Source organism: Camellia sinensis, chromosome 2, assembly GCF_055761805.1.
Source record: "Camellia sinensis isolate YWXY chromosome 2, ASM5576180v1, whole genome shotgun sequence".
Classification (NCBI taxonomy): domain Eukaryota; kingdom Viridiplantae; phylum Streptophyta; class Magnoliopsida; order Ericales; family Theaceae; genus Camellia; species Camellia sinensis.
Genome location: NC_138962.1, coordinates 111397142 through 111421764, shown reverse-complemented (window position 1 = coordinate 111421764; position 24623 = coordinate 111397142). Strand labels below are relative to the sequence as shown.

The window sequence follows — 24623 nt, the reverse complement described above, 5'->3', positions numbered from 1 at the left end:
CGTAATTGCAACAGGGCCAAAATTTTAGCGCCATCCCCAGACCCACCACCCCACAAAAAGATTCGGTGCTATGGATGGTCGGAGCATATTCTGGAATGTTTGGATTCCAACGGAATTGGAGATGTTACTGTGTAGCCTGCGCAGCAATAATTATTGTGCAGTGAAATAAATTTATTTTGAAATTTATTTTGATAATTCGAATTGTTCACATTTAAAAATATATCAAATAAAATATGTCTGCAAAAAATCAACTTAATCGGACATCGTTTACTTATACATCCATTCACATTTGTATCTACAAAAATAAATAATAATTCTGATTTAAAGTATTAAAATAAATACAAATGTGAGTGGATGAATATGTAAACGATATTTGATTAATTTGATTTTACAGACATATTCTACTTGAAGTATTCTAAAATGTAAACGATTCGGATTATCAAAATGAATCTTAAAATGAGCCCATTTCGCTGCATAGTAGTTACTGCTGCGCAGGCTACACAGCAACATTCCAAAATTTGATTCCAACACTATCTACTTGTGCAGATGGGGACACTTCATTTTCTTTAATGATGCATCGGGTTCTTGAAACTGACTTCCCGATATGTACATTATCCTTCATGACATTTAGATTCTTTTAAAAATTAAAAGTTTAATTAGTTATAAATTTTAAAAATAATTTTAGAATGATTAATAAAAGAAAAAGAGAAGGAGAGAATAGAGAGAAAAAATAATTTTAAAGAGAATTTTAAAAATTGATAAATCAAACATATTTTTTAATTTTTGATCCAAACATTAATTTAAAAACAAAATCAAATGGTACCTTGAGCTTTCAACTTGACAAAAAAAAAAATGTTGACATGATACCATCTAATTCACACCCAATTCCAATTTGACAGGGAGAAAAGTATTTCTCCGAATTTTTTTAAAAATAATAATAATTTTGCATATTTGTAAACAATTTTTTTTAAAATTTTTTTTTATAGGGAAGAAAATTTTTATTACAAAATCGATAAAAGTTTGGATCAATCCGGTACCGTAGTATTACAAGATCTCAAAAAAAGTAAACAATCTTTATAGAATGAATGATTCAAACCTCTATAGAAGAGGAGAAAAGGTCCTCACAAGAAAGGAAAACAAACCTCAACGTATGAAGAATTATTACACCAACATACTAAAAATTAAGAAAATTAAATAGAAAAAAATACTAGATCCAAGTCGCCACCAAATTTATTCAAAATTCCATTGTTCTACAACCTTTAACTTGGAATTTAAAGATCTCACATTTGCTAGTCAAGATAAAACACTGAAGGTGAGGTGGTCACCTAATATAAAATAAACACGTTATTCAGTATCAACTTTTGAACTGTGAAAAGATCTAAAGCCAGCTTTGAACTCGAGAGTAAAAAAGATAATACAATGATGATCGAACTATTGAGACTAATATCAAACTAAGATAATTTGGAGAATGATTAGAGAAAGAGAGAGGAGAGGGACATAAGAGAGGGATGGGAGACCACCGCCATCTCTCTTTCCACTTGTAGGAAATTCTAGAGAAAAAAGAAGAAAAAAAGAAGAAGCTTCCTTTCTTTTTGTTTATTATATTTTTTTGAGAATTTATTTATAATAAAATTTATTACATTAAATTTGAAAGGGTAATTTACACTGACACCTCCTGAAATTTGACTGTAATACATATCATACCTTGATGTTTAGGAAATTACACTAACCCCCTATCATTATAATTATTTAGACGAAATCAAAACATTAAACTCATGCACTTTCTTTTCTTACTTACTTACTTCTTCCATCTTTTTTTTTTCCTTTGCTTTATTTTTTTTAATATAATTTTATTTATTTTTCTACTAGGAGTTGTTACCTTTCATATAAGCAGAGGGATTTATGAAATGAAACTATTAATCACAGGGATGAAAATGTAATTTCTAAAATATCACGGATGAAATGTAATTAGACAAAACTTTAGGAGGTATGAATGTAATTTATCCAATTTCAAATAAAATCCACGGACTCAACACTATTTCGAATCCGTGTAGTAGGGTCTATATATAGACCCTTGTAGTAGGGTCTATAGTGTGTGTGTGTTTTGTGTTAACAAGCGAGTAGTCTCCTTCAAACACGCTCTCTGTAAGTATTTTTCTCTAAAATATTTTTTGTGTATAAATTATGTATTAAAATTTACTTTATTTCTATGTGTGATCTTTAATTTTGTTATCATATTTTGCGTCATTATTATGTACTTGTTTGTTCAGTGCTTACACAATATTTGTTTCCTAACAAACAATTGTAAGTACCTTAGTAATATATAAATATAAATATTTTTACCAAAATAACATGATAAATTTATATATATCCATTTTAAATCAAACGATTCGTTAAAATAGTTTATGAATTTAAAAATATTATTGCTACATTATTTTGATAAGATTAATTGTTTTTCTTTATCGTTAATATAAATATTATATTAAATTTTATTGTAAGATTTTAAATTCCCCATTAATTTATCATATTTTATCATCATTTCTTTCTTTTTATTTATGATATTTTTCAGAGAGTTTATTTATAATAAAATTTATTATATTAAATTTCAAAGGGTAAATTACACTTACTCCACTTGAAATTTGACTGTAATACATATCATACCCTGACATTTGCAAAATTACATTAACTCCCTATCATTGTAATTATTTTGACGGAACGAAAACATTGAACTCATGCACTCTCTTTTCTTGCATTGTTTTACTTTTTCTATTTTTTTCTCTTTTCCTTTGCTTTACTTTTTTTTTTTAATGTGATTTTTTCTATTTTTCTACTAAGAGGTGTTGCCTTTCATATAAGTAGGAGATTTGTGAAATGAGATTATTAACCACAGGGGTAAAAATATAATTTCTAAAATGTCAGGACTGAGATGTAATTAGACTAAACTTTAGGAGGTGTGAATGTAATTTATCTAATTTCAAATAAAATCCACGGATTTAACACTGTTTCGAATCCGTGTAGTAAAGTCTATATATAGACCCTTGTAGTAGGGTCTATAGTGTGTGTTTTGTGTTAACAAGCGAGTAGTCTCCTTCAAAGATTCTCTCTTTTAAGTATTTTCCTCTAAAATATTTTGTGTGTATAAATTATGTATTAAAATTTACCTTATGTCTATGTGTGATCTTTAATTTTGTTATAATATTTTGTGTCATTATTATTTTCTTGTTTGTTTAGTGCTTACACATCATTTCTTTCATAACAAACAATTGTAAGTTCCTTAGTGATATATACATATAAAAAATTTAATCAAAATAACATGATAAATTTATATATATCCATTTCAAATCAAATGATTCGTTAAAATAGTTTATGAATTTAAAAATATTATTGTTACATCATTTTGATAAGATTAATTATTTTTTTTTTCTTTATCATTAATATAAAATTTATATTAAATTTTATTGTAAGATTTTAAATTCCCCATTAATTTTTTTCGAAGTTAATGTGCATTAGAGCATCTCTAATGATTCAACAATTAAATGATTAATTATTGTTATCTTTAACAATGAGTATTATTAAAATATTATATTTTAGCAATGTTCCTCTAATAGTGCAAATATTATTTATTCTATTTTTCTCACAAAATGAAAAATAGAAATGCTACATGTATAGAAGCAAAGAGAGTTGTCAAATAATAGCTATAATTAAACATTGTGTCAAACTTAGCACAAAAAATTAACGATATTAAGAATGTATGTGCTGTAGCAATGTTTATTTCTATAAATTTATTACTTGTGGTGCTGCATATATATATATACTCGGACAATTTACTCATAATTTTACTTAGAATTGCAATATGAGAATAAGATTCATTCTGTATATAACTACAATACATCAATTTAAATCTAAACCCAACACAATACTTTAAATCTCCATAACACCTAGAATTATTCATTTACTATTAGTTTTAGTTCTCCCTAGATACAATAAACCGTAAAATTCACTTTATTCTATTGTGATTTAAGGTCGGAGCATTTTACCTCCTTATGGTTCAGAAATAGGTAGACAAACCTTATGATTTTAGACTAAAATGCTATTGTTACACTTTTCATCTAAACTAACGAAAAGTGTAACGCATTCACCAATTTTGCAAGTGGTTCTCCTTTTCAAAACAAAAAAAAAAAAAGTAATGTGAAATAAAATTTTAGAAGACATTTATACCCGCTTCTTCATCGTCTCTTTTCAAATCTTGAAAACCCTAATAATGTTACAAACCCTAACCAGGCATTCCTCTTCCCTCCTGACCATAGTTGTCATCTATTTTCTTTCTTAAACCATCGTCGTTGCCTCATCTCTTTTGTCCAACCACTCTAGTCGACTGCTCTCCCCTCCTAGACTGTCTCGCCACCATCGTGTCTCTTCAACTTGACCATCAAGGCGAATGATCTCAAAAATCAAATTCTTTCTGTAAATTTATTCCATGATTCCATTTGATTTTACATAATGTTTGATGAATCCAAAATAGTTATTTGATTCCATTATGTTTACAATGCATATACAATGTGTATATAAGTTATGTGGGTGTTGATTTTTGATCTCACAACCAAACAAGAAACTTAGCTAGAGAGCACGTGGTAGAATAGATTAAGCCAATACCTGCATACAAGAAGACAAGAAGACAAGAAATACAGTGGTGGCTCGTCCACCTGGGAGCACTCCAATGATCAAGTCAGTAACTTATCTCACAAGATATTATCAACTCAAATCAAGAGCTCACAAAATAAATTACATACCTTAGACCTACAAGGGTGCCTTACTTTTATAATGATCAGTGTCCAACTTCTCTTAGAAGTCTTATTTCATGGGACTCTATCCTTGACAAGGATAACATCTATCATAACTCATATTATTCAGATTAAGACGAATTTCCTTGAGAGTCTCATCTTTATCCAAATAGGTAGCTTGATGTTATCAAGGACCCCAGTCCTCTATCCAAATATCTTGGACTTCAATTTTGTAGCATCGCATCTCGGCACAAAGGTTTGCCCATATGGCACCTTGGCTAACAATCTCGGCCACATGGATTACTTAAAAAAAATGTCCCCACAACTGCCCCTAAGTTCTATTACCTCAGTAACTTAAGGTGATGGAACCTACATCATTTCATCTTCTAACATGTTGACTAAACAACATGCTAGAGATACTCTTTCGATCGAGATCATGACTCGTCAGCTTCATGAATCAAGGACTCAAATGTCTACTCGTCCAGAAGTAAGAATTAAGAATCAAGAATCAAGAACCATCATATTCTATCTTATCTAGGTCCAACATCCTAACAGATATCTCATTACTAGTAGAGATCATGACTCGCTAGTTCGAGAACATCAAGATCCTAGTATTAACTCATCAGGAACTAAGAACAAACAAGTTCTGTCCCATCAAAATTCAACATCTCAATTGAGATCAACATCTCAACCCAGATCAACATCTCAACCAAGATCATTATGTCGACCAAGATCAACATCTCAACTGAGATCACCATTTTAACCGAGATCACCATCTCAATTGAGATCGCACTTCTAACCGAGATCATCATGTCAACCAAGATTAACATATCAACCAAGATCATCATCTATACCGAGATAAACATCTCAAGTGAGATCATCATCTCAACCGAGATCATCACGTTTGGCTCGTCCAAACTAAACACTTAAGGCTTAACCTTAGGTAGCTTGATATCATTTAAGACTCTAATCCTCTATTCAAATATCTTGGATTTCGATTTTGTAACATCACATCTCGGTACCATGGTCCGCCCACGTGACACCTCGACTAACAATCTCGGCTACGTGGACTACCCAAAAAATATGTCCCCACAAATTATATATATATATATATAAGACTGGCTTAATACCTGAAGTCCCTCACTGTGTCATGGTTACCACCGGCTCAATTGAATACTCATGTTTTGGTATTTTTGGATGAAGGCAACACCTAAATCAATGAACCATTTGGTAATTTTATGTTTTTGCTATGTAGAAATGTAGATATATGCTTACAATTTGTAGAGTTCTTTGAAGAGGTTGAGCAATTAATATTATGCATAGTATACATATATATGTTTTGTGTAAAACATAATTAAATGAAAATTGGTTTAAAAAGTTAGAAATTAAAATACACAATTAGAAATTTAAAGTTTTTTTTGTTGGATAATATCTAATTTAATTGAATTAATTATTTTTATGACAAATCATTGTTGTTTAAATTAGAAATTATGTGTAGGAGAGATAAGAGAAAAATAAAATAAGTGAAACAAAATAGAGATAGAAGATGAGATGGGGTATTAAGGTAATTTCACATCTTTCTATTAATAGAGTTAGGGATAAAGAGCTTCAGCCTTAAATTATATGGGGATAAAATGAATTTTTCCCAATATAAATTTCCTTGCTTCTATCTATCCATTCAATCAGTCTGTTCCACCTTGAATCTCATAAACATTCTCATCATTTGGTAGATCCAACTCCATGGCATTGTGAAATAATCTCTTTTTTCCATTTGAAGTGTTGTTGCATTAAATTAGTCCTACAAAGTATCAAATGCGTGCATATAAAATCCAACAATGTTAAGTATCATAAAAAATCTTTCATGAAAATAATTATAAAAGTTTTGTGACCCTTGGATTACACTTAGAATAAAACACCACATACTAATCAAGGTAATCCAAGATCATAAATCTTTCATGATAATTTTTATGAATTTTTTTTTATAATTCCTAACTTTTCTCTATAAAATATGATATAATATGATATATATATATATACCAGTTCATGAACTAATCAATTAATAGTAATACTAAAATTATACAACCAACGAATGAATAACACACATGTATTTGTAGGAAATTATACAATGGAGCTCATGGTGCTCGGAAATCCCATTACTGAGGAAACCATGAAGGGAATGCCGGAGTATCGGAATAAGACAACAATAACACGCACAGATAAAGCACGCATGGCTCTCATTATGAAAGATGTAGCCGAAGCTCAAGCTCTCAAGTGTGTGGAGAACCTTAAAAAGGAACACTGTGATCGTGGCAAAGTCATCACGATTGGAAAGATTTACAATGCTACTGGAGGCACTATGAAATATTCTGTCAAACATGATTTTTCTGGGAAATTAGGCACATATCCAGTCAAAATAGAAAATGGCCAGTTCGCTGTGTTTAAGCAAACTGGAAAGGATGGGTCGTGTGGAGCTGTTGTGTATTGGGGCACCAACAAGAATGGGAAAGCCTGTGATTGGATGTTTTCTTGGTCCCACCCAACCAATGAGGACGATAAGGTACATACCTTACCTAGGTATTTTGAATTCGTACTTCTTGTATTACTGCTAGTGTAATCCAAAATCAATAACGATAGGATAAACATATTTTCTTATTATTATTTATTTATTAAAAATATTATATTGATTTCATAAGTCTCACTCACCACTTATGTTTGTTCCCAATGCGACATATGAGACAGTAAACAAAATAAGATAAGAAAAATATGATCATTATAAATTTTAAAAAATGTATGCGCATATTACATGTTATATATGTTTGAATATAATTTTTTTTTTAATAAAAAATCTTAATTATATGTGTAGGTCTTTACTGAGATTGCTGAACATGGTCACTATAAGGCAACCCCCGGCGACCCTATTTGGGATCATGTCCATGAAGATTTGATCAACTCCGGCCCCACCAGTACATGTGAATGGGAAGGTTGCCACTCATTTATGGCAACTACTCGTAGTGATGAGGAAAACCGCGTAGTTGTGGCTGTAACAGCCTCGCTAGACATGCCCACACCCAAAGCCTAAGAAGTTGCGACCTGCGACCCAGTCATACATGATGATATCTTTTGGAGTAGTGTGTGAAGTATTAATGTCTTTCATATGGCAGTATGTAATAAATAATTTTCCCTATGGGAAAGCTTCCCCTTTTAAATTAGTAAGCACGTTGTAATTATAAGTAATGCTATTATCATGCGTTGAAATGACTGGTAACTGAATGTAATGCTTTTATCATATGAATTCAATAAAGAAGAGAAGGTTTCCCCTTCTCAGTTGTGTGCCAATAATGCAAATTTTCGAAAGATGTTTGTAAATTATTTATTTATTTTTTGATCGGCAAAAAAATCTTTATTGATGACAACATACAAGGTATGAAAAAGTACATCAATAAAGAGGAGCTTGGAGCTAAGACAAAGCTCGAAGCGCCAGTTGGTGAGGAACCAACCAAAAAAGAGCAAGAGGAGAAAGAGAAGGGAAACAAACAGCAGAAAAACAGAAAAAACTGGTAACAGACACCTAATTAAATTACCTAATTACACCACACAGCACAACCCTCAGGTGAATTAGCCCCCAGGAACACACTCCACTGCACAGACCAAGAACACACTCCTCTGCACAGACCAAGAGCACACTGCATTCTGAACCACCCTCCTCTGTACAGACCAAGAAAGCAGTCCTCTGTACATTCTGAATGAATCTCCTCTAAATCATCCACCCCTGCTAATTCTGAGAGCATACCATGGGCTGCAACAAGCTGAATACCTCACTGAATGAAGACAGAGTTCAGACCAAAGGCCCAGCGAAAGGCAAAACATGGAGGCCTTTGACACCAGACTTCAGCACTAGCAGATCATCATTTCATACCCATGAACCAGATAAATTCAGACTACACCTCTTGCCACCAGCAGACTACGCTAAACTGAGCAGAACCAAGGCCATCCCAAGACAGATGCATCCCAGCACATCAAATTCATCACAACACTGCTTCAGGAACAAACAACTTACATCAGCCCAATTTAACTCATAATACACCAGCTTAATCAAACAGATCAGTAACCTAATGAACACATAGCCATCTCCCAACAGATCAGAATTAGCACATAGCATACCAGGACTCATTCACAGAATATCAGAAGGCAGCATATACCAGCACTTATGCAAATCCTTTTTTCAGTAGAGCAAACAAAACAACCCACAGAGCTTTACTATGCCATCACTTAACTACACATAACAGACTTGACTCAGATTGTATATAATGTCATGCACCGAATAATTAATCCCCTTTAAAGATGAGGAAGCCCACAACGCTACTCTCACCTTTATTAGCTCTGCCAAAGCAATCCAATCCGGTTGCACCTTGTTAAATACACAGTCATTTCTGCTTCTCCACACTGACCACATTACTGCTACCAGCAGTGTTTTCCAGACTGTTAGCATCTTCTTCTTCATTTTTATATCTGGCCATGACAGCAATAAACCCTCCACTGATCCAGGGCTAACCTATTTGTAATTCCACCAGTTCACCAAGTTGGCCCACAATTTCCAAGTGAAATGGCAGTGAATAAACACATGATTAACAGTCTCCAACTCAGATTTGCAAAACACACAGAGAGAAGAAACATTTGGGCTCAACACTCCAACTTTTTGCAAAAATTCATAACACTTTACCCTTCCTCTCCACGCTAGCCAACTCAAGAATTGAGCTTTGGGAGGGGCTAAATTGATCCAAATACACCTAGTTACTGTAATATCTACCCCTTGACTTGCTTCCATCCACTTCCACACTGATGCCACAGTGAACTCTTCAGACGGGTGAGCTACCCAAGAACAAGAATCTACCATCCCTTCATTGATCCTAGGCGCATTTTGCAGGAAGTCATTTAGTTTCTGCACTTCCTCCTCTTCCCATGCTAGGAGGGGACGTCTGAAGACCAGGTTCCAATCTGAATCTGACACTCTTCTATGTACAAAATCAACCAGCTTTCCATCTTTTTCAACTGATAATGAGAATAATCTGGGAAAAGACACACTCAGATTTTGATTGTGGCACCACTTATCAGACCAAAAATGTAACCTTCTGCCGTTTCCAACAACTAGCCTGAAATTTTGCCAGAAAAATTCTCGCAGAGCAGTGTTAACTTCAGCCACTGATGTTATGCCTCTCCACGTATACGACAGTCCCACTGAACTAATGAATAAGGGGCACCACCTGCCACCTACACCGCCATACTTACTACAAATCACTTTTTTCCACAAGGCTGCCTCCTCATTTCCATACCTCCACCACCATTTAACTAGTAGACACTCATTAACCTGGCTTAGGTTTCTTACCCCTAGCCTACCCTTGTTTTTACTTACGTATATCTCCTTCCAGCTAATTAGGTGCAGTTTCCTCCTAGTTTCCGACCCTCCCCAAAGAAAGTTAGCTTGAATTTTGTGGAGTACTTTTGCAATGCCCACTGGCAACTTGAAGATGGATAAGAAATAAACTGGCAAGCTTGTCAAAACGGACTTGATCAACGTTAATCTCCCAGCGAACGATAGATACCTCCTGTTCCAAAAAGCTAACTTGCTCTTAAACTTGTCTATTACAGGTTTCCAAGCAGCCTTTCTCCTTGGATTTGTTCCTAACGGTAACCCCAGATAACTCATTGGCAACTTTTGACTTAGGCAATTTAGTTTCTTTGCGAAGACCTGTACAGTATCATCCTGAACGCCTACCCCACACACCTTGCTTTTGTGGAAATTTATTTTGAGCCCAGACATCACCTCAAAGCACCTTAGAATTCTTTTCACGGCTACAACTTCCTCCCACTCAGCTTCACAAAAAATGATGGTGTCATCGGCAAACTGCAAATGCGTAATTTTCAACTCAGTTGGACCTGCATCGCTTCTTTGTGCTTGATCTATTTTTTGTTCGGTTTTGACCTATTACGCAGATTAGCACCATCCAGATTACATCTATCTACCATTGCTTGGGTGGGCTTACCTTTCCTTGGTGGGTTAGCTTTGACTGATGCTCTTAGCTTATCTTCTTGTTGAGCACTGGATCTAAGCTGAGTTTGGGCTACACAATCACTGAGATTTGAATAATCCGTGGTGGGCCTATTCTTCTGGACCCCATCCTGCAGCCCATCCAGCACCACCTCTATATTTAGTTTAGGCCTTAAGCCCTCTGGGCCACTGAGGCTTCTGATAAACCTAGGGGTACAAACATGGCCTTCCATAATTTGAATTTCATTTCTTGGAGTTGCCGTGCTCACCAACCTATCCTCCAGACTACCTCCTCTGACTTTTTGATTTCCCATGCCGTCCTTTGTTTCCTTTACGGCTGAGACAGATAGGCACTCATTACCTTCAACTTTTTCCCCTGCATCGCAGTCCACCATAACCTGTTCCTCCTTCCTTTTGTGTTCATCTTCATGTTCTTCCTTGTCTGCCTCACCATTTTTCGACAATTGATCCACTTCATCTTGAGCCATAGGACCAGTGACCTCATTTTCCAAGTAAGAACTACTGCAATGACACGGCTCACCTGCTGTTGGGATCTCCTCACACACTCTAACTGGGAATATGTTTCCATTACATTCAACATGGATCACCATATTGATGAACTCCATTGTGGAAGTAATCACACGCACCTTACCCCACTTAAAAGAACTTTGCGTAGTAATGGCATCATCAAATTGAACAACTTCACCCCACAGCTTGCCAATGTCTGTAAATGTACTGACGCTCCACAAATTTGGTGGTACACCTGTACATGTTAGCCACACACACCTATCCTGTTCTATATACTTGCCTTTGTCCCAATCTGTAGTAGAATCACACCATTCTAGCATCCACTCTTGTAGCTTGGTTGTAGCCTCCTTTTTATGTTGCTGGGACTTAAAAGTTAGCAGTGCTACCCTTCCTCCTCCTTCTCTGACTCTTACTTCCTCCATACCTCTTTTACCAACCTCCTTTTTAAATTCATCGAAGGAAAAAAATGATTTCAACTTTACAATTACACTGTCATAAAGCCATCCATTTCCGACTTCAAATGCCTGTACAACCACCTTCATCTTTTCATTTCTGCCACCACTCTGAATGACTTCTGCAAATGATCTTCGACCTGAAACATCCATCCTTCTATGCCCAAAACTCCTCTGTGGACGCTGCGTCATCGGACCATCTCCTCTGTTGGTCATTGTATGCTGCTTGAACTCCCCTTTTTTGAACTCTGCTTTCTTTACTTTCAGGGCCTTATTGTCGCACCATAGGCCATCAACCTTCATCACCGCCATTTCGGCAGCCACCTTACAGTCATATCTCACAAAACCAAACCTCGACCCCGTCGATTTCCGTCTTTTGGACGGGATAAAAGCGTCCTTTACAACACCAAAGTTATTAAACAACGTGTACAAACCCTTCGGAGTCATTGAGCTTGGGATGTCATCCACAAAGAGAGTATACACTCCATAATCCACCGATCTACTGTATTGGTTTGCAACTCGTCTTCTTCTTATCACCGGATTCCATCCTCCATCCTCCATCCTTCACGTTAGTTCTTATCTTTTGAATACTGTCTTCCCTAGTTCTGTAAATTATTTATAATGGATATATTTGAGATTAAATCAAACTAGTGGGTGTTTGTTAAATAAGAATGCGATTTCTTTATTATTGGGAGAGTAATATGTCACTGATTAACTACTATACAATTTCTTCATATATATATATATATTTTTTTTCATATATGCATTCAATCTTTAAAAGGTATTTTTCGTCATAAATATGATATGTGCACTTTACATGTGCATTTTCTGTTTGTTTTGTTAACAAAATGGAGACATAAGGATTATATTGAAAATTTTTAGAAAATGAAAGGAGTACATTGTATCAATTTTAATTTGAGAGGGATAAAGTGAAAAACGGTGATAGTTAAGGAGAGATACAGTGTAATTTGCCTATAATAAAATGTTGAAAAAAAAATGAACTGGCACTACATATTTCTTAACAACTACCACGCATCTCATAACTATATCATAACTAACACCACATATTTCATAACCAAAATCACTGACTCAACTTTGTGAGAATGGATATGAGAGTCCCTATTTTGGGTGTTAGCTTTTTAGTTAAAATAGTTAAAAAGCTAAAATACTTAATTACACCTCTCTCTATTTTTTTACATATTTTTTCATAAAAATTAAAAAGTTAACTAAAATAGTGACTTTCCAAACGAACTCCAATTGTAACCGAATGAACTATTATCTTGGAAATTAAATGTCATCGTATGAGATAAATCAATTATTAGGGAATTGAAGTAAATGCTGAAGGTGCTATTTTAGAAATGAGTAAGGGATAAAAAGAGGACTTTTATTAAGTAATAGGTTGATCAGTTTTCGCTTATTTAATTACTTAAATTTCGGAACATGACATTTTGGACAATTTTTTTCTAGTTGTAATAAATAAATAAATAAATAAATAAACATTTCTGCTAACTTTATAGCACCACCTTATTATTATTATTATTGCGTTGATTTGTTATTTCAGCTTTTAGCTGTGGAGTGGAGGGGATGTTACCATACCACATCTAAATATAAGAATTCCCCTCATTTCTATAAAAAGAATTTACTATAAAAGAACAGTTAAACTTACAAAGTAGTCATCATCAAGTGCAAACATTTAAGCCATGCTCAAAAAGAATACCTCTACCCTCAAACTACAATATCTCTCATCTGCTTTATCTACACTTGATTAGAAAGAATTCATTCACTGAAACCTAATCCCCTCCCTATGAACACAAAAACCAGTCAAAGAATGTGCTACCATGAAGACATTATATACTTAACATGGTTGTATGTTAACGTGCAAAGTTGTGGTTCTGCTTCTGTGGCTTGCCAAAATATGTGATACTGATTAAATGAGGTGAAGCAGGGAGAGACTCATTTCTACTCTATCAAATTTCAATGGTTGCGTGGGTTTTAATAGGTTTAAGCTTGATCCCTAAGCTCTCAAGGGAGAGCAGCTCTGGTGCTATGCACACTACTACAAAAATAATTAAAGATTACACTTTGACAAATGAAAATATCTCACTTTTATTAGAAGTGTGACAAAAAAAATTAGATTGATATTTTAATCACAATTGAGTGTGATAATATTTATTTTTTATGTCACTTGTGTGGGTTAATTTCCGACCACACGGCCAACCAAGCACTCAGTTGGAGAACACTGGCAGAATAGACTAAGCCCGAGCGACCTGCAACAGAAAGAAGAGATCCCGGCGGTGGCTCGTCCACCTGTGGGCACTCCGACGATCAAGTCAGTTATCTCTCAAAGATATCAGAAGTGCTTTACTCACTATTCAGAATATAAATTGCATACCTTAGACCCATGGGGGTGCCTCCCTTTTATAGCCAACACAATCTTAGTCCCAATAGAAGCCTAGCTCTAATGGACTTAGGATTACTACTAATCTTGGACTCCTAGTAGGATTAGGATAAACTCTCTAAGAGTCTTATTTTTACCCAAACTAAAGCCTTCTCCCATTGTAGGACTCTTGTCCCTTATCCGCTTATCTCGGATTCCGGTATTGCCGCAGAATACCTCGGCAGTGCCCCAAATATCTCGACAAACATGATCTGCCCACGTAGCACCTCGGCTAACAACCTCGGCCACGTGGACTACCCAAAAAATATGTCGCCACAACTTCCCTCTAGGTTCTATTACCTCGGCAATCTGAGGTGATGGAACCTATATTATCTCTTTTGTCTAGCACGTCGGCTAAGCGTGCTTCATCATTTATTGCCGAAGTCAGAACTCGTCGGCTCAATATGACCCAGATCTATAGTCTGCTTTCATCAAGGCTTTGGAACCAACAACCAAATTCGTTCAAGTTTCTCAGTCGAAACTATCCTTCTAGCCGAGGTATTTGTTTCATTAAATCAAGAACCCCAAGAGTTTTCATCATGCGTATGAGCTGGCATATACAATATTTCAACCGTTTCTGCCACGCATCTTTCCTCTACTGAGCCGTGTCTGATACGCATCATTAAGTCACCTTGCATCTGCATATTTGATCAAAATCTCTTCACTCTCTCCGTCTTTTCACTTCTACATCTTCGTTCTCGTTTAAACTTTCTCTTTCAAATCCTCCATTGCTGCTTTTGCGAAGCTTTCTGCAACCAGTTTCACTCTCCCCTCTGGCGAGGCTTCTGTTGCACTTCCTTACTTATGGCCACCGTCTGATCCCGGCGAACTTTACTTCGGCTTCATTGCTTTACTCGTTTATGTCTTTTGATCATTTAACCTGTACCTTGAATTTCACTATGCATTGAACATGTTTAATTCATTATTCTATTTTTGCCCAATCCATTCTTGAATATACACACACTTGCTCACAAATTTGTTGATTTTCTGCCACTGTTCTTGGCCTTATACATCTGTATAAACTTTGTCACAGTGTTTTTTGATAATGCATCACTTTTCTTGATTCTGAATCACATTCTTGTTTCTGTTTTCTGTAGATTCTTGCCTTCAATGCTTGTCTTCAAACTCCGTGGTGCCAATCGCCAAGAAGAGCCTCGATCAAACTCTTTGGAAAATCGATGCTAAGCTCGAGGTTGAGCTGCCGAGAAATCTTCCCAACTGTCTTCTGGGGCTGAGACACAATCCGCCACTGACGCCGAATAGACTGTTTTTGATGTTTTTTTTTTGTACCTTGTACTTTTTTGTTACTTTTGAAACAATGTAGTCTCAATGTTTAGCACTTTATATGGCCGATGTGCCCTTTTGTTATCTAAACAATTTATTCTTCAATGTCAGGCAAAAGTGCTTTTTTTCCTTATCTGAATGCATTTTTTATTTCTTCTTTCAAGTGTTTTGAATGTTTGCCCTCTTCTTAATGCCTTGTATGATTCCATACTTAGAATACAATTTGCATGTCTTCAACATACACCTTAACTGTGCAATCTCCCTAGGTTAACATACCTCGGACAAAACTTCCAACCTTACTTATCTCGGTCTCGGTTTAACACTTGAAAACATTGTAACAAATATTTTCACAAGCGTTGCTTTTACTTCTTAAGACTTCTGTCTTCCATTATCTTCCAAGTTTTCATAACATAGTCATCTCGGCATGTGTATAGATACTTCTTTCACTCATAACCTTGGATTTAACTTCAACTTGTAAATTTTCTCAAAATTTCAACAAGTGTTAAATCAATCTTCTTTCTCGGTTTAACTTCAACTTGTAAATTCTCTCAGAATTTCAACAAGTGTTAGACATGATCTCGGTTTAACTTCAACTTGTAAATTCTCTCAGAATTTCAACAAACTTCAACTTGTAAATTCTCTCAGAATTTCAACAAGTGTTAGACATGATCTCGGCTTAACTTCAACTTGTAAATTCTCTCAGAATTTCAACAAGTGTTAAACATGATCTTGGTTTAACTTCAACTTGTAAATTCTCTCAGAATTTCAACAAGTGTTAAACATGATATCGGTTTAACTACAACTTGTAAATTCTCTCAGGATTTCAACAAGCGTTAAACGGATTTTAGCATGTATATTCTACCTTGCCAAGAACCATTTTCCAACTTTCTGCCCCTAATGTGAACCTAAGTTCCACTTGAGTTCTCATCAAGCATGGGGTTTTTGACCTTGTCGCCAAGGTCAGATTCAAACAAAGACTGGCCGAGGTCACCAACCTCGGTCTCTTTGTTAATCTTGACTAGCATGCACTTGGTTCCAATCTTTGTTTCAGCTGATATGCCCCATTTCCGACAATCTTTCTCATGATGAGTTCCCTATGCTTGAACTCTCTTGGGCTGATCCTCTTGTTCGTATGCCCTAGCAAGTTATTGCTGTTATGCCCCCAGCCGATTTGCTGTTCTATCGCACGTTGCAGGTGGATTTCAACAACATTTTCACGCTTTTTTACATAGGTTTCAGCTTCCTTTTTCATGTAAGGCCAAAAGAATCCTTACGATATTGCTCTATGGACAAGGGATCTGCCCCCTGCATGGCTTCCACATACTCCTTTGTGGACCTTATAAAACTTCTTTAAATTAGGCTGAGCTTTTCTCTTCTCGGATTTAATCATCTAGGCCGAGATCTTGTCTTCTAGGATCTGGGATCCGAGATCTAGAATCCGGGATCTGCTCACTTGGGCTGAGCTTTTCTCTTCTCGGACCTAATCATCTAGGCCGAGATCATGTCTTCTAGGATCTGGGATCCGGGATCTGAAATTAGGGATCTGCGCTCTTGTTTGTTGTATCCAGTGTTATATCGGCTTCGCTTCAGTGAACCATTTCTCTCCTCTTGCTTGGACACCTTTGTCCCTGGTCCCTCTTCCTTGGCTCTGGCATATTTCTCAATTCTGGCCATGAGCTCCTCCATACTTTTTGGTAATGTCTTTGCCAATGGCTTTTGAAGTGGACAATCATCTTTCAGGCCATTCTTGAAAGATACCAACGCCACCTCTTGGTTGCACTTGGCTATTTGGTTGAACACTTCATAATACCTTTTGGCATAGGCCCTAAGGCCTTCATCCTCACTGATTCTCAGAGCCAGCAGGGAATCCACCCTCAACGATTGTAGTTTGTTCGTCATAAACTTGGCCACGAACATCTCGGCCAAGCCCTCCCAGGTTTTCACTGTTCCTTTCGACAACTTGTGAAACCAGTCCGATGCAATTTCCCCAAAGGACGAGGGGAACACCTTGCAGAGCAACGGCTCGTTCTCGGTGTATAATGCCATCGAGTTTAGGTATAAGCCGATGTGTAAGTTTGGGTCCGTCTTGCCGTCATATATCTGTAACCTCGGCATACTGAATCTTTTTGGGGCCTCAAGTTTGTCCAACTCCACCGAGAATGGTGTTCTCGGCTTGACAGGGGAATCTACTTTGGCATTTTGTTGCTTCCTCTTGAGGTAATCTCTCAAGTCCTCCTTGGTCCGCCCAGGAGCTCGGCTATTTCCTGACTTTAATCTCTTCGGTGCACTGTTCTCAGCTTCGTTGTGAGCCCTTTTTGACCTTTCTCCATTAGTTGTGTTAAAGCACAGCTCCTGCCGTTGAACATGCCGATATTCTTTGGGGTCTTCTTCCTTGGTGCGGTGTCTCCTTTGAGATTATTCCCTTCTCGACCCTCCTCGCCTGACCTCCCTTGAAGGCCGGTGAGAGTGTTCTTCGCTCTTGGTGTGTTGGGGGACTGCAGGGATTGTTTTCTACCCTCCCTTCTGGGCATTGGCCGCTGGAATCGGCGTGTCCTGCAGCGGGAACGGTGGCTGCACGACATTATTTTGCATCATAAAATTGATGACTGATTGCAGGTCTGCCAATTTATTCGTCATCTCTTTCACCTCTTTGTCCCTTCGCAGGTATCTATCTTTCCAAACCTGGAGGTCGTCCTCATTGTAATACCCGCTTCGATCCGATTTCTTTGGTATGTCGCCCTTCTGGCTGACGTCTTTTTTTCCGTGATTCTGGTCTCAAGTCTCCTCGTTGCAACCATTTTTCTCCATGTTAGGGGCAACGTGATTACCGTTCCCAACAGGGATTTTGTCCCCAACCTTATCCTTCTGTCCGTCGCTGGCCATCTATTCTTCTTTCTTTCCCACAGACCGTGCCAAATTATGTGGGTCAATTTCCGACCACACTACCAACCAAGCACTCAGCTGGAGAACACTGGCAGAATAAACTAAGCCCGAGCGACCTACAACAGAAAGAAGAGATCCCGACGGTGGCTCGTCCACCCGGGGGCACTCCGACAATCAAGTCAGTTATCTTTCAAAGATATCAGAAGTGTTGTACTCACTATTCAGAATATAAATTGTATACCTTAGACCCATGGGGGTGCCTCCCTTTTATAGCCAACACAATCCTAGTCCCAATAGAAGCCTAGCGCTAATAGACTTAAGATTACTACTAATCTTGGACTCCCAGTAGGATTAAGATAAACTCTCTAAGAGTCTTATCTTTACCCAAATTGAAATCTTCTCCCATTGTAGAACTCTTGTCCCTTATCCACTTATCTCAGATTCCGGTATTGCCGCAGAATACCTCGGCAGTGCCCCAAATATCTCGACAAACATGATCTGCCCACGTAGCACCTCGGCTAACAACCTCGGCCACGTGGACTACCCAAAAAATATGTCCCCACATCACTTTTCAATTAAATATGATTATATATCTGTATATATTAATTATACCTTCTAATTAACATGTGATTATATTTATTTTTTTTGTTACTTTTCAATTTGGAGTCATTATATATCTTTTTTTTTTTAATCACGCCTTCTAATTAACGTGTGATTGTATATATATTTTTAAAATTTTCCTTTTATATAAATTAATATTCTAATATTCCCACATCCTTACACTACTAAAAAATTGACTTTTTGCGACTATTATTTTTGCAACTGCCTGTTTGGCCATGCAAAAAATAAAAAAGAAAAGAAAAAGTTTCAGTTTATATTTAACATTTATTTCTTCTATTTTCTTTTATTTATTTGCTCCATTTCCTTAGTTTTGCCTTAGCTTGGCTCGCTTAACCTCTCTCTCTCTCTCTCTCTCGCTCACCGGTATGAATCTCTGTCTTCTTGTTGATCTCAATCGATTGATCTCTCTATTTCTCTGTCTCGATCTCTCAATCTTTGTCCCTCTCTCGATCTCTCAATCTCTCTCTCGCATAATCTCACTCTCTCTGTATTTGCGTACACATTGACTCTTCTCTCTCTCTCTCTCTCTCTCCAATTTGTGTGGTTTGTCGCAGAGAACACTACAACAAAAAGTACTTTTAATGACACTATTTTATAGCAATTTTTTTAAAACATTATTAAATATAGTGCATTCATACCATTATGTAATAAAATGTTATTAGATAGCTACAATCATTTTTCATAACATTTATTTTAATTTTAATAACATTTTACAAATGCAATAAAAGATTAACCTGATTTTGAGTTTAATAGCGTTTTTTGAATTCTATAAATGAAAATATTACCATACACATCAAAATTGAAAGCCAAAATTTTTTGGCGCTTAACATAACCGTCCTCTGTTTTCAATGAAACCCACCATAAGTCAATTTCCTATTTTCTCTCTCATTATGGGTGATTATGTAATGCCCTGAGAAAAGGTCCTCTTGATCCTATTCACTTGGGCATTGATAACAAGCAACCCAACATAATGATCATGACAAACAATGTAACAACAATTATACATCTCTTTTCCAATGAACTACGTCCTAGAGTTTTACAACATAATCCGTTTTACATTTCAAATTACACAAATAGTTCCAAAGAAAAGAGATACATACAACAATTTAATCTGTGGGGACTTCCTTCCAAAATACATTACTTTTTAACTACTCAAAACTTACGAGTTCTTAATTAAATACAATCACATTATCAAGTTCACAAAAGATCTAGAGCAAGCCACCAAATTCCCCAAAAGGTTTTCTTCCCATCCCCACCTTCATCTCTTGCCTGTTACTTCTTCTTTATTCCCTGAAATTGTCAACTTTGGTGTGAGCCTGAGCTCAGTAGGTGATGCATTTAACAATTTATATAATCTTTGAGGAACTTATGGTAATGCAATGTCATGTGAGAGTATATATAAAGAGAGTATAAAACAATGTGCAAAAATGAAATGTGTAAATATGATGCATGGATGCAATTTATCCTTTCCATTACCATTGAAGATGGTAAATCGGCTATGACATCCTAAGTAAGAGCCGAAAGTCAAAACAAACATAAGTAATATAGTTTTGTATAGTGAAAGTAGTCTCACACTTGTCGGCTCCAAAAAACGGTAGGGCGATGGACACCCAAAAACATTTTGATCTTCCACATTTGTCAGCTCTATAAACGGCATGGAGTAGACACCAAAAATCATCCTTTTTTTCCACATTTATCGGTTCCAGAAGCGGCAGGATATGGACACCCAAAACCATTTTCCCACATTTGTTTGGCGATTTGCGTAGACAGGGCAATTGGGCACCTTGACTCCTCGCACGAGTACCAAATACAATACATAACTTTTAACCAGCCCGACTCACTACCCGGACTTATAGACCAATTACCCCAATTTTTCATCTTTTAATCTTTTATACCAAAGTAGAATTTAAAGAAACAAATGAATGCAAATGATGCACGAGTTTGTAAATAATGCATAATTTTCCTAAGATGATATCAATTCACAATAGTGTAACTCTTCCCATTTCATAAATCATTCCCAATATCATCCATTATCTTATCTCAAGTTCAACATCAAAAGAGAACCTTCAAACTTGCATTTCAAACCCAAACCCAAGTATTTACACTCAATTTCATATTTTAGAAATTAATTGAGTAAAACCCATTTTTATAAATTAAGTTTGAAAATTAGGGTCTGAGGAAAATGAGAGAAATTAGGGTTTTTCTCTCCTTTATGAAATTGAGGCAATCATCAATCATAAGCATTGATATTCCATCACAATAAGTGTAATTCCTTCAACAATCACGAAATTTCACCCTCATTGTTCTCAATCTTTGGTCAACAAGCTCAAATTAATACATACATATATACATATATATATATATATATATACATGGATAGCTAATGAAATTACCACATAAGCTACTCAAATTGAAGATATGAAGAGTTAAAGACACCCCTACCTCAAATTAGTATCTAGGGTAGCAAACCACACACGAAAAGTCAAAAAACTTGGGAAACAATCGGTGGACTTGTTGATCTACTCTCCCTTTCACCTTCTCTTGGACGATCTTGAGGAAATCTTTTGTGAAATTTGGGTAATCTAGGGTTATGAAGGCTAGGTTTTAAGGAGGAGATGCGTTGTGAGAGAAAATAAATGAAAAAGTGGTAGAGAATAGTCTAGAATCGATTTTAAAAATTTCTGCTGCTTGACGCCTCGCTCGAGCGCTCGAACGAGCGACACAACTTCAAAGGTCTCACTCGAGCGTGACATCCTTCGCTTGAGCGAGAAATGAAGTGTCCTAGAAGTTTTGCAGAGCTACAGTAAAAAAACTAGGTGCATGAAAAATACGCTCAAGCGACAACTCTTTCGCTTGAGCGTCAAATGCTTCGCTCGAGCGACTCGTTTGTGAAACTATCAACTTTTGGAAGTTGAAGATCTACGCTCGAGCGAGAAAAGCTTCGCTCAAGCAGAGGGAGGGGGGAATCCAAATGTCACAGCTCATCCTCCTTAAAGAATTTCATCCCTGAAATTTCAATAATTCCTGCGAAAAACAATTCTAACAAATCCCAAGAAGGTAAAAGCTAGTCTTGCAATATGCCAAATCATCATATAATCATTATAATACCAAAAATTTTCATTCCTCAACAACCAAACATTTTCTCAACAATCAACAATTGAATACTTCGTATATAATCACCATACATAACATCCATAAAAACATATCTACATTCTAAGGATCATAATACAAGCGCTAACATATTGAAAATTAATAAAATTACAACTCCCCAAACAATTCAGGGTATTTTTCTCGGACTTCAGCTTCTCTTTCCTATGTAGCTTCTTCTATCCCGTGGTGATGCCAAAGTATTTTAACTAAGGGGATAATTTTGCCTCTCAACACTTGTTCTCGGGAATCTAGGAATCTTTGCCGGCCTCTCATCGTAAGAAACATTTTCATCTATTTCCAAGTTGGTCCAATCTAAGACATGTGAAGGGTCGGGTTCATATTTACACAACGTAGAAATGTGAAACACATCATGTATTTCGAACAATTGTGGGGATAAGGTGAGGCGGTAAGCAACTTCTTCCACCCGTTCAGTGACATCAAAGGAGCCAATGAATCGAGGTGATAACTTCCCACTTTGGCCAAACCTCATTAGCCCTTTCTTAGGGGATATCTTTAAAAACACATGGTCACCCACTTCAAAAGATAAAGGCCTCCTCCTCTTGTCTGCATAACTCTTTTGCCGACTTTGTGTCGTGATTAACCTCTTGCGAATGAGAGCCTCTTTTTCTGTAGTTGCATGAACCAAATCGGGGCCAAGCATAGGTGAATCTCCCACCTCAGTCCAGCACAGAGGTGATCTACAGGGACGCCCATGCAAAGCTTCAAAATTCGCCATTCCAATGCTAGCTTGAAAGCTATTGTTATAGGCGAATTCAGCTAATGGCAAATATTTCTCTCACGATCCCTTGAAATCAAGTACACAAGCGCTCAACATGTCTTCTAAGATTTGGATTGTACGCTTGGATTGACCGTCGGTTTGAGGATGGTAGGCAGTGTTGAATGTCAATTGAGTTCCCATGACAGTTTGCAAACTCTGCTACAACCGTGCAGTGAAACGAGGATCCCTATCCGAGACAATACTCACTGGAATCCCATGAAGCCGAACAATCTTCTAAACATATAATTCAGCTAGGTAATCCACTGAATCACTCAGGTTTATAGCAAGAAAATGTGCCGATTTGCATTACAAGAAATTGCATTTTTCGTAACGCAACAAAATATGTTGCTAAAAGGAAAACTCATTGGCAAAAAGTTTTGTCAACACATGGAGCTACATCGGTAACCTGTAGGTAAAAGTGAGTCAGCAAAACTTTTTGTCGACGAAATTATCATTGCATCGGTAAAAGTAATGCCTTTAGCAACAAATATAGTCGTCGGTAAAAGCCTTCATCCATCGTCGGCAATTTACTTTGCGTCGATAAAAGTAGTTCAAATATGATGATTGTGTGGCACTTTTCTCGACACAAATTTGCATCGGTAAAAAAAATACACTTTTAACAACACAATATGAGTCGACAAAAGTAAACTTTTGGTGACACATTTATGTCGGTAAATGTTTCCATTTGCCAACGATTTATTTGTCAAGAAAACTTCACTTTTGGCAACGACAAATTTGCATTGGCAAAATGAATTAAAAATTATTTATATTTTCTATAGAATTTCTTTTATCAACAATTGATTATGTCGCTAAAAATATATAAATCACTGGCATGTATAAACTGTATATATCATAATATTTTTTTTTTATTATAAAATGTTCTATGTGATTTGTTTTCCTTGTAACCTGTATATGCATACAAACAAATCTGTATATAACAAACTATACAAACTAAACTTAATGCTATACATCGTAACAACTACTAATGCAACCCAATTAATGTCAAATGCATTCTGTAGACACCCCATTTTTGACCGTCCTCAAGACTTGGACGTCACCATTGGAACACTTGGTGATTACCCTTGTTTGTGTTCGTTTGGAGTTCCCGGAGGTCTCGGCTACGCGCCTTGCCTCAGGATCTCCGAACTTGACTGTTTAATGTCTGGTTTTGCACCAAACACTTGTGTTTTGCCTTGGAGGGGCAGGGAATGCCTTGTGAGGCATCCCCACACATCACCGGCCATGGCCAGAGGCCACCGGCTAGTGTTTTGATGCCATCGGCAATCTATATTGCCAATCGGCATTCTTTGTTGCCGGTCGGCACTCTCTTTTGCCAAAATGGCATTTTTGGGCAGCCGACTACTGTTCATTTGCTTTTGCAGATATTTTATTACAGCTGTCTTGCATTTGGCTCCCCTCCATAGTGTATGGAGGGATCTCTCTCTTGAGAAGCTTGTCTTGTAAGCTTTACAAGACAAGAAGCTCTATAAGAGGAGCCCTTCTCTCCCTTGCTTAGGTTAGACACTTTAGAGATTTTAGACAGCCATATTAGGGTTTTGAGTTCTAGGGTTAGGATTGATACATATCCTATCTCTATATCTCCCTCTTGTGTGTGTTTAAGTGTGTTTGTGTCTTACTATTGCACACAAACACATAGTGTTTC

General features: G+C 36.5%; 1 protein-coding gene across 1 annotated transcript; it reads left to right on the top strand.

The window, feature by feature from the left end:
- The first annotated feature begins 2046 nt into the window (after nt 1-2046).
- On the top strand, nt 2047-8120 carry LOC145820278 (23 kDa jasmonate-induced protein-like). Its single transcript, XM_082915429.1, has 3 exons — nt 2047-2145; nt 6896-7338; nt 7645-8120. Exons 2-3 carry the CDS (start codon nt 6907-6909, stop codon nt 7858-7860), a joined length of 648 nt encoding a protein of 215 aa, XP_082771555.1. The 5' UTR covers nt 2047-2145; nt 6896-6906; the 3' UTR covers nt 7861-8120.
- The last annotated feature ends 16503 nt before the right edge of the window (nt 8121-24623 follow it).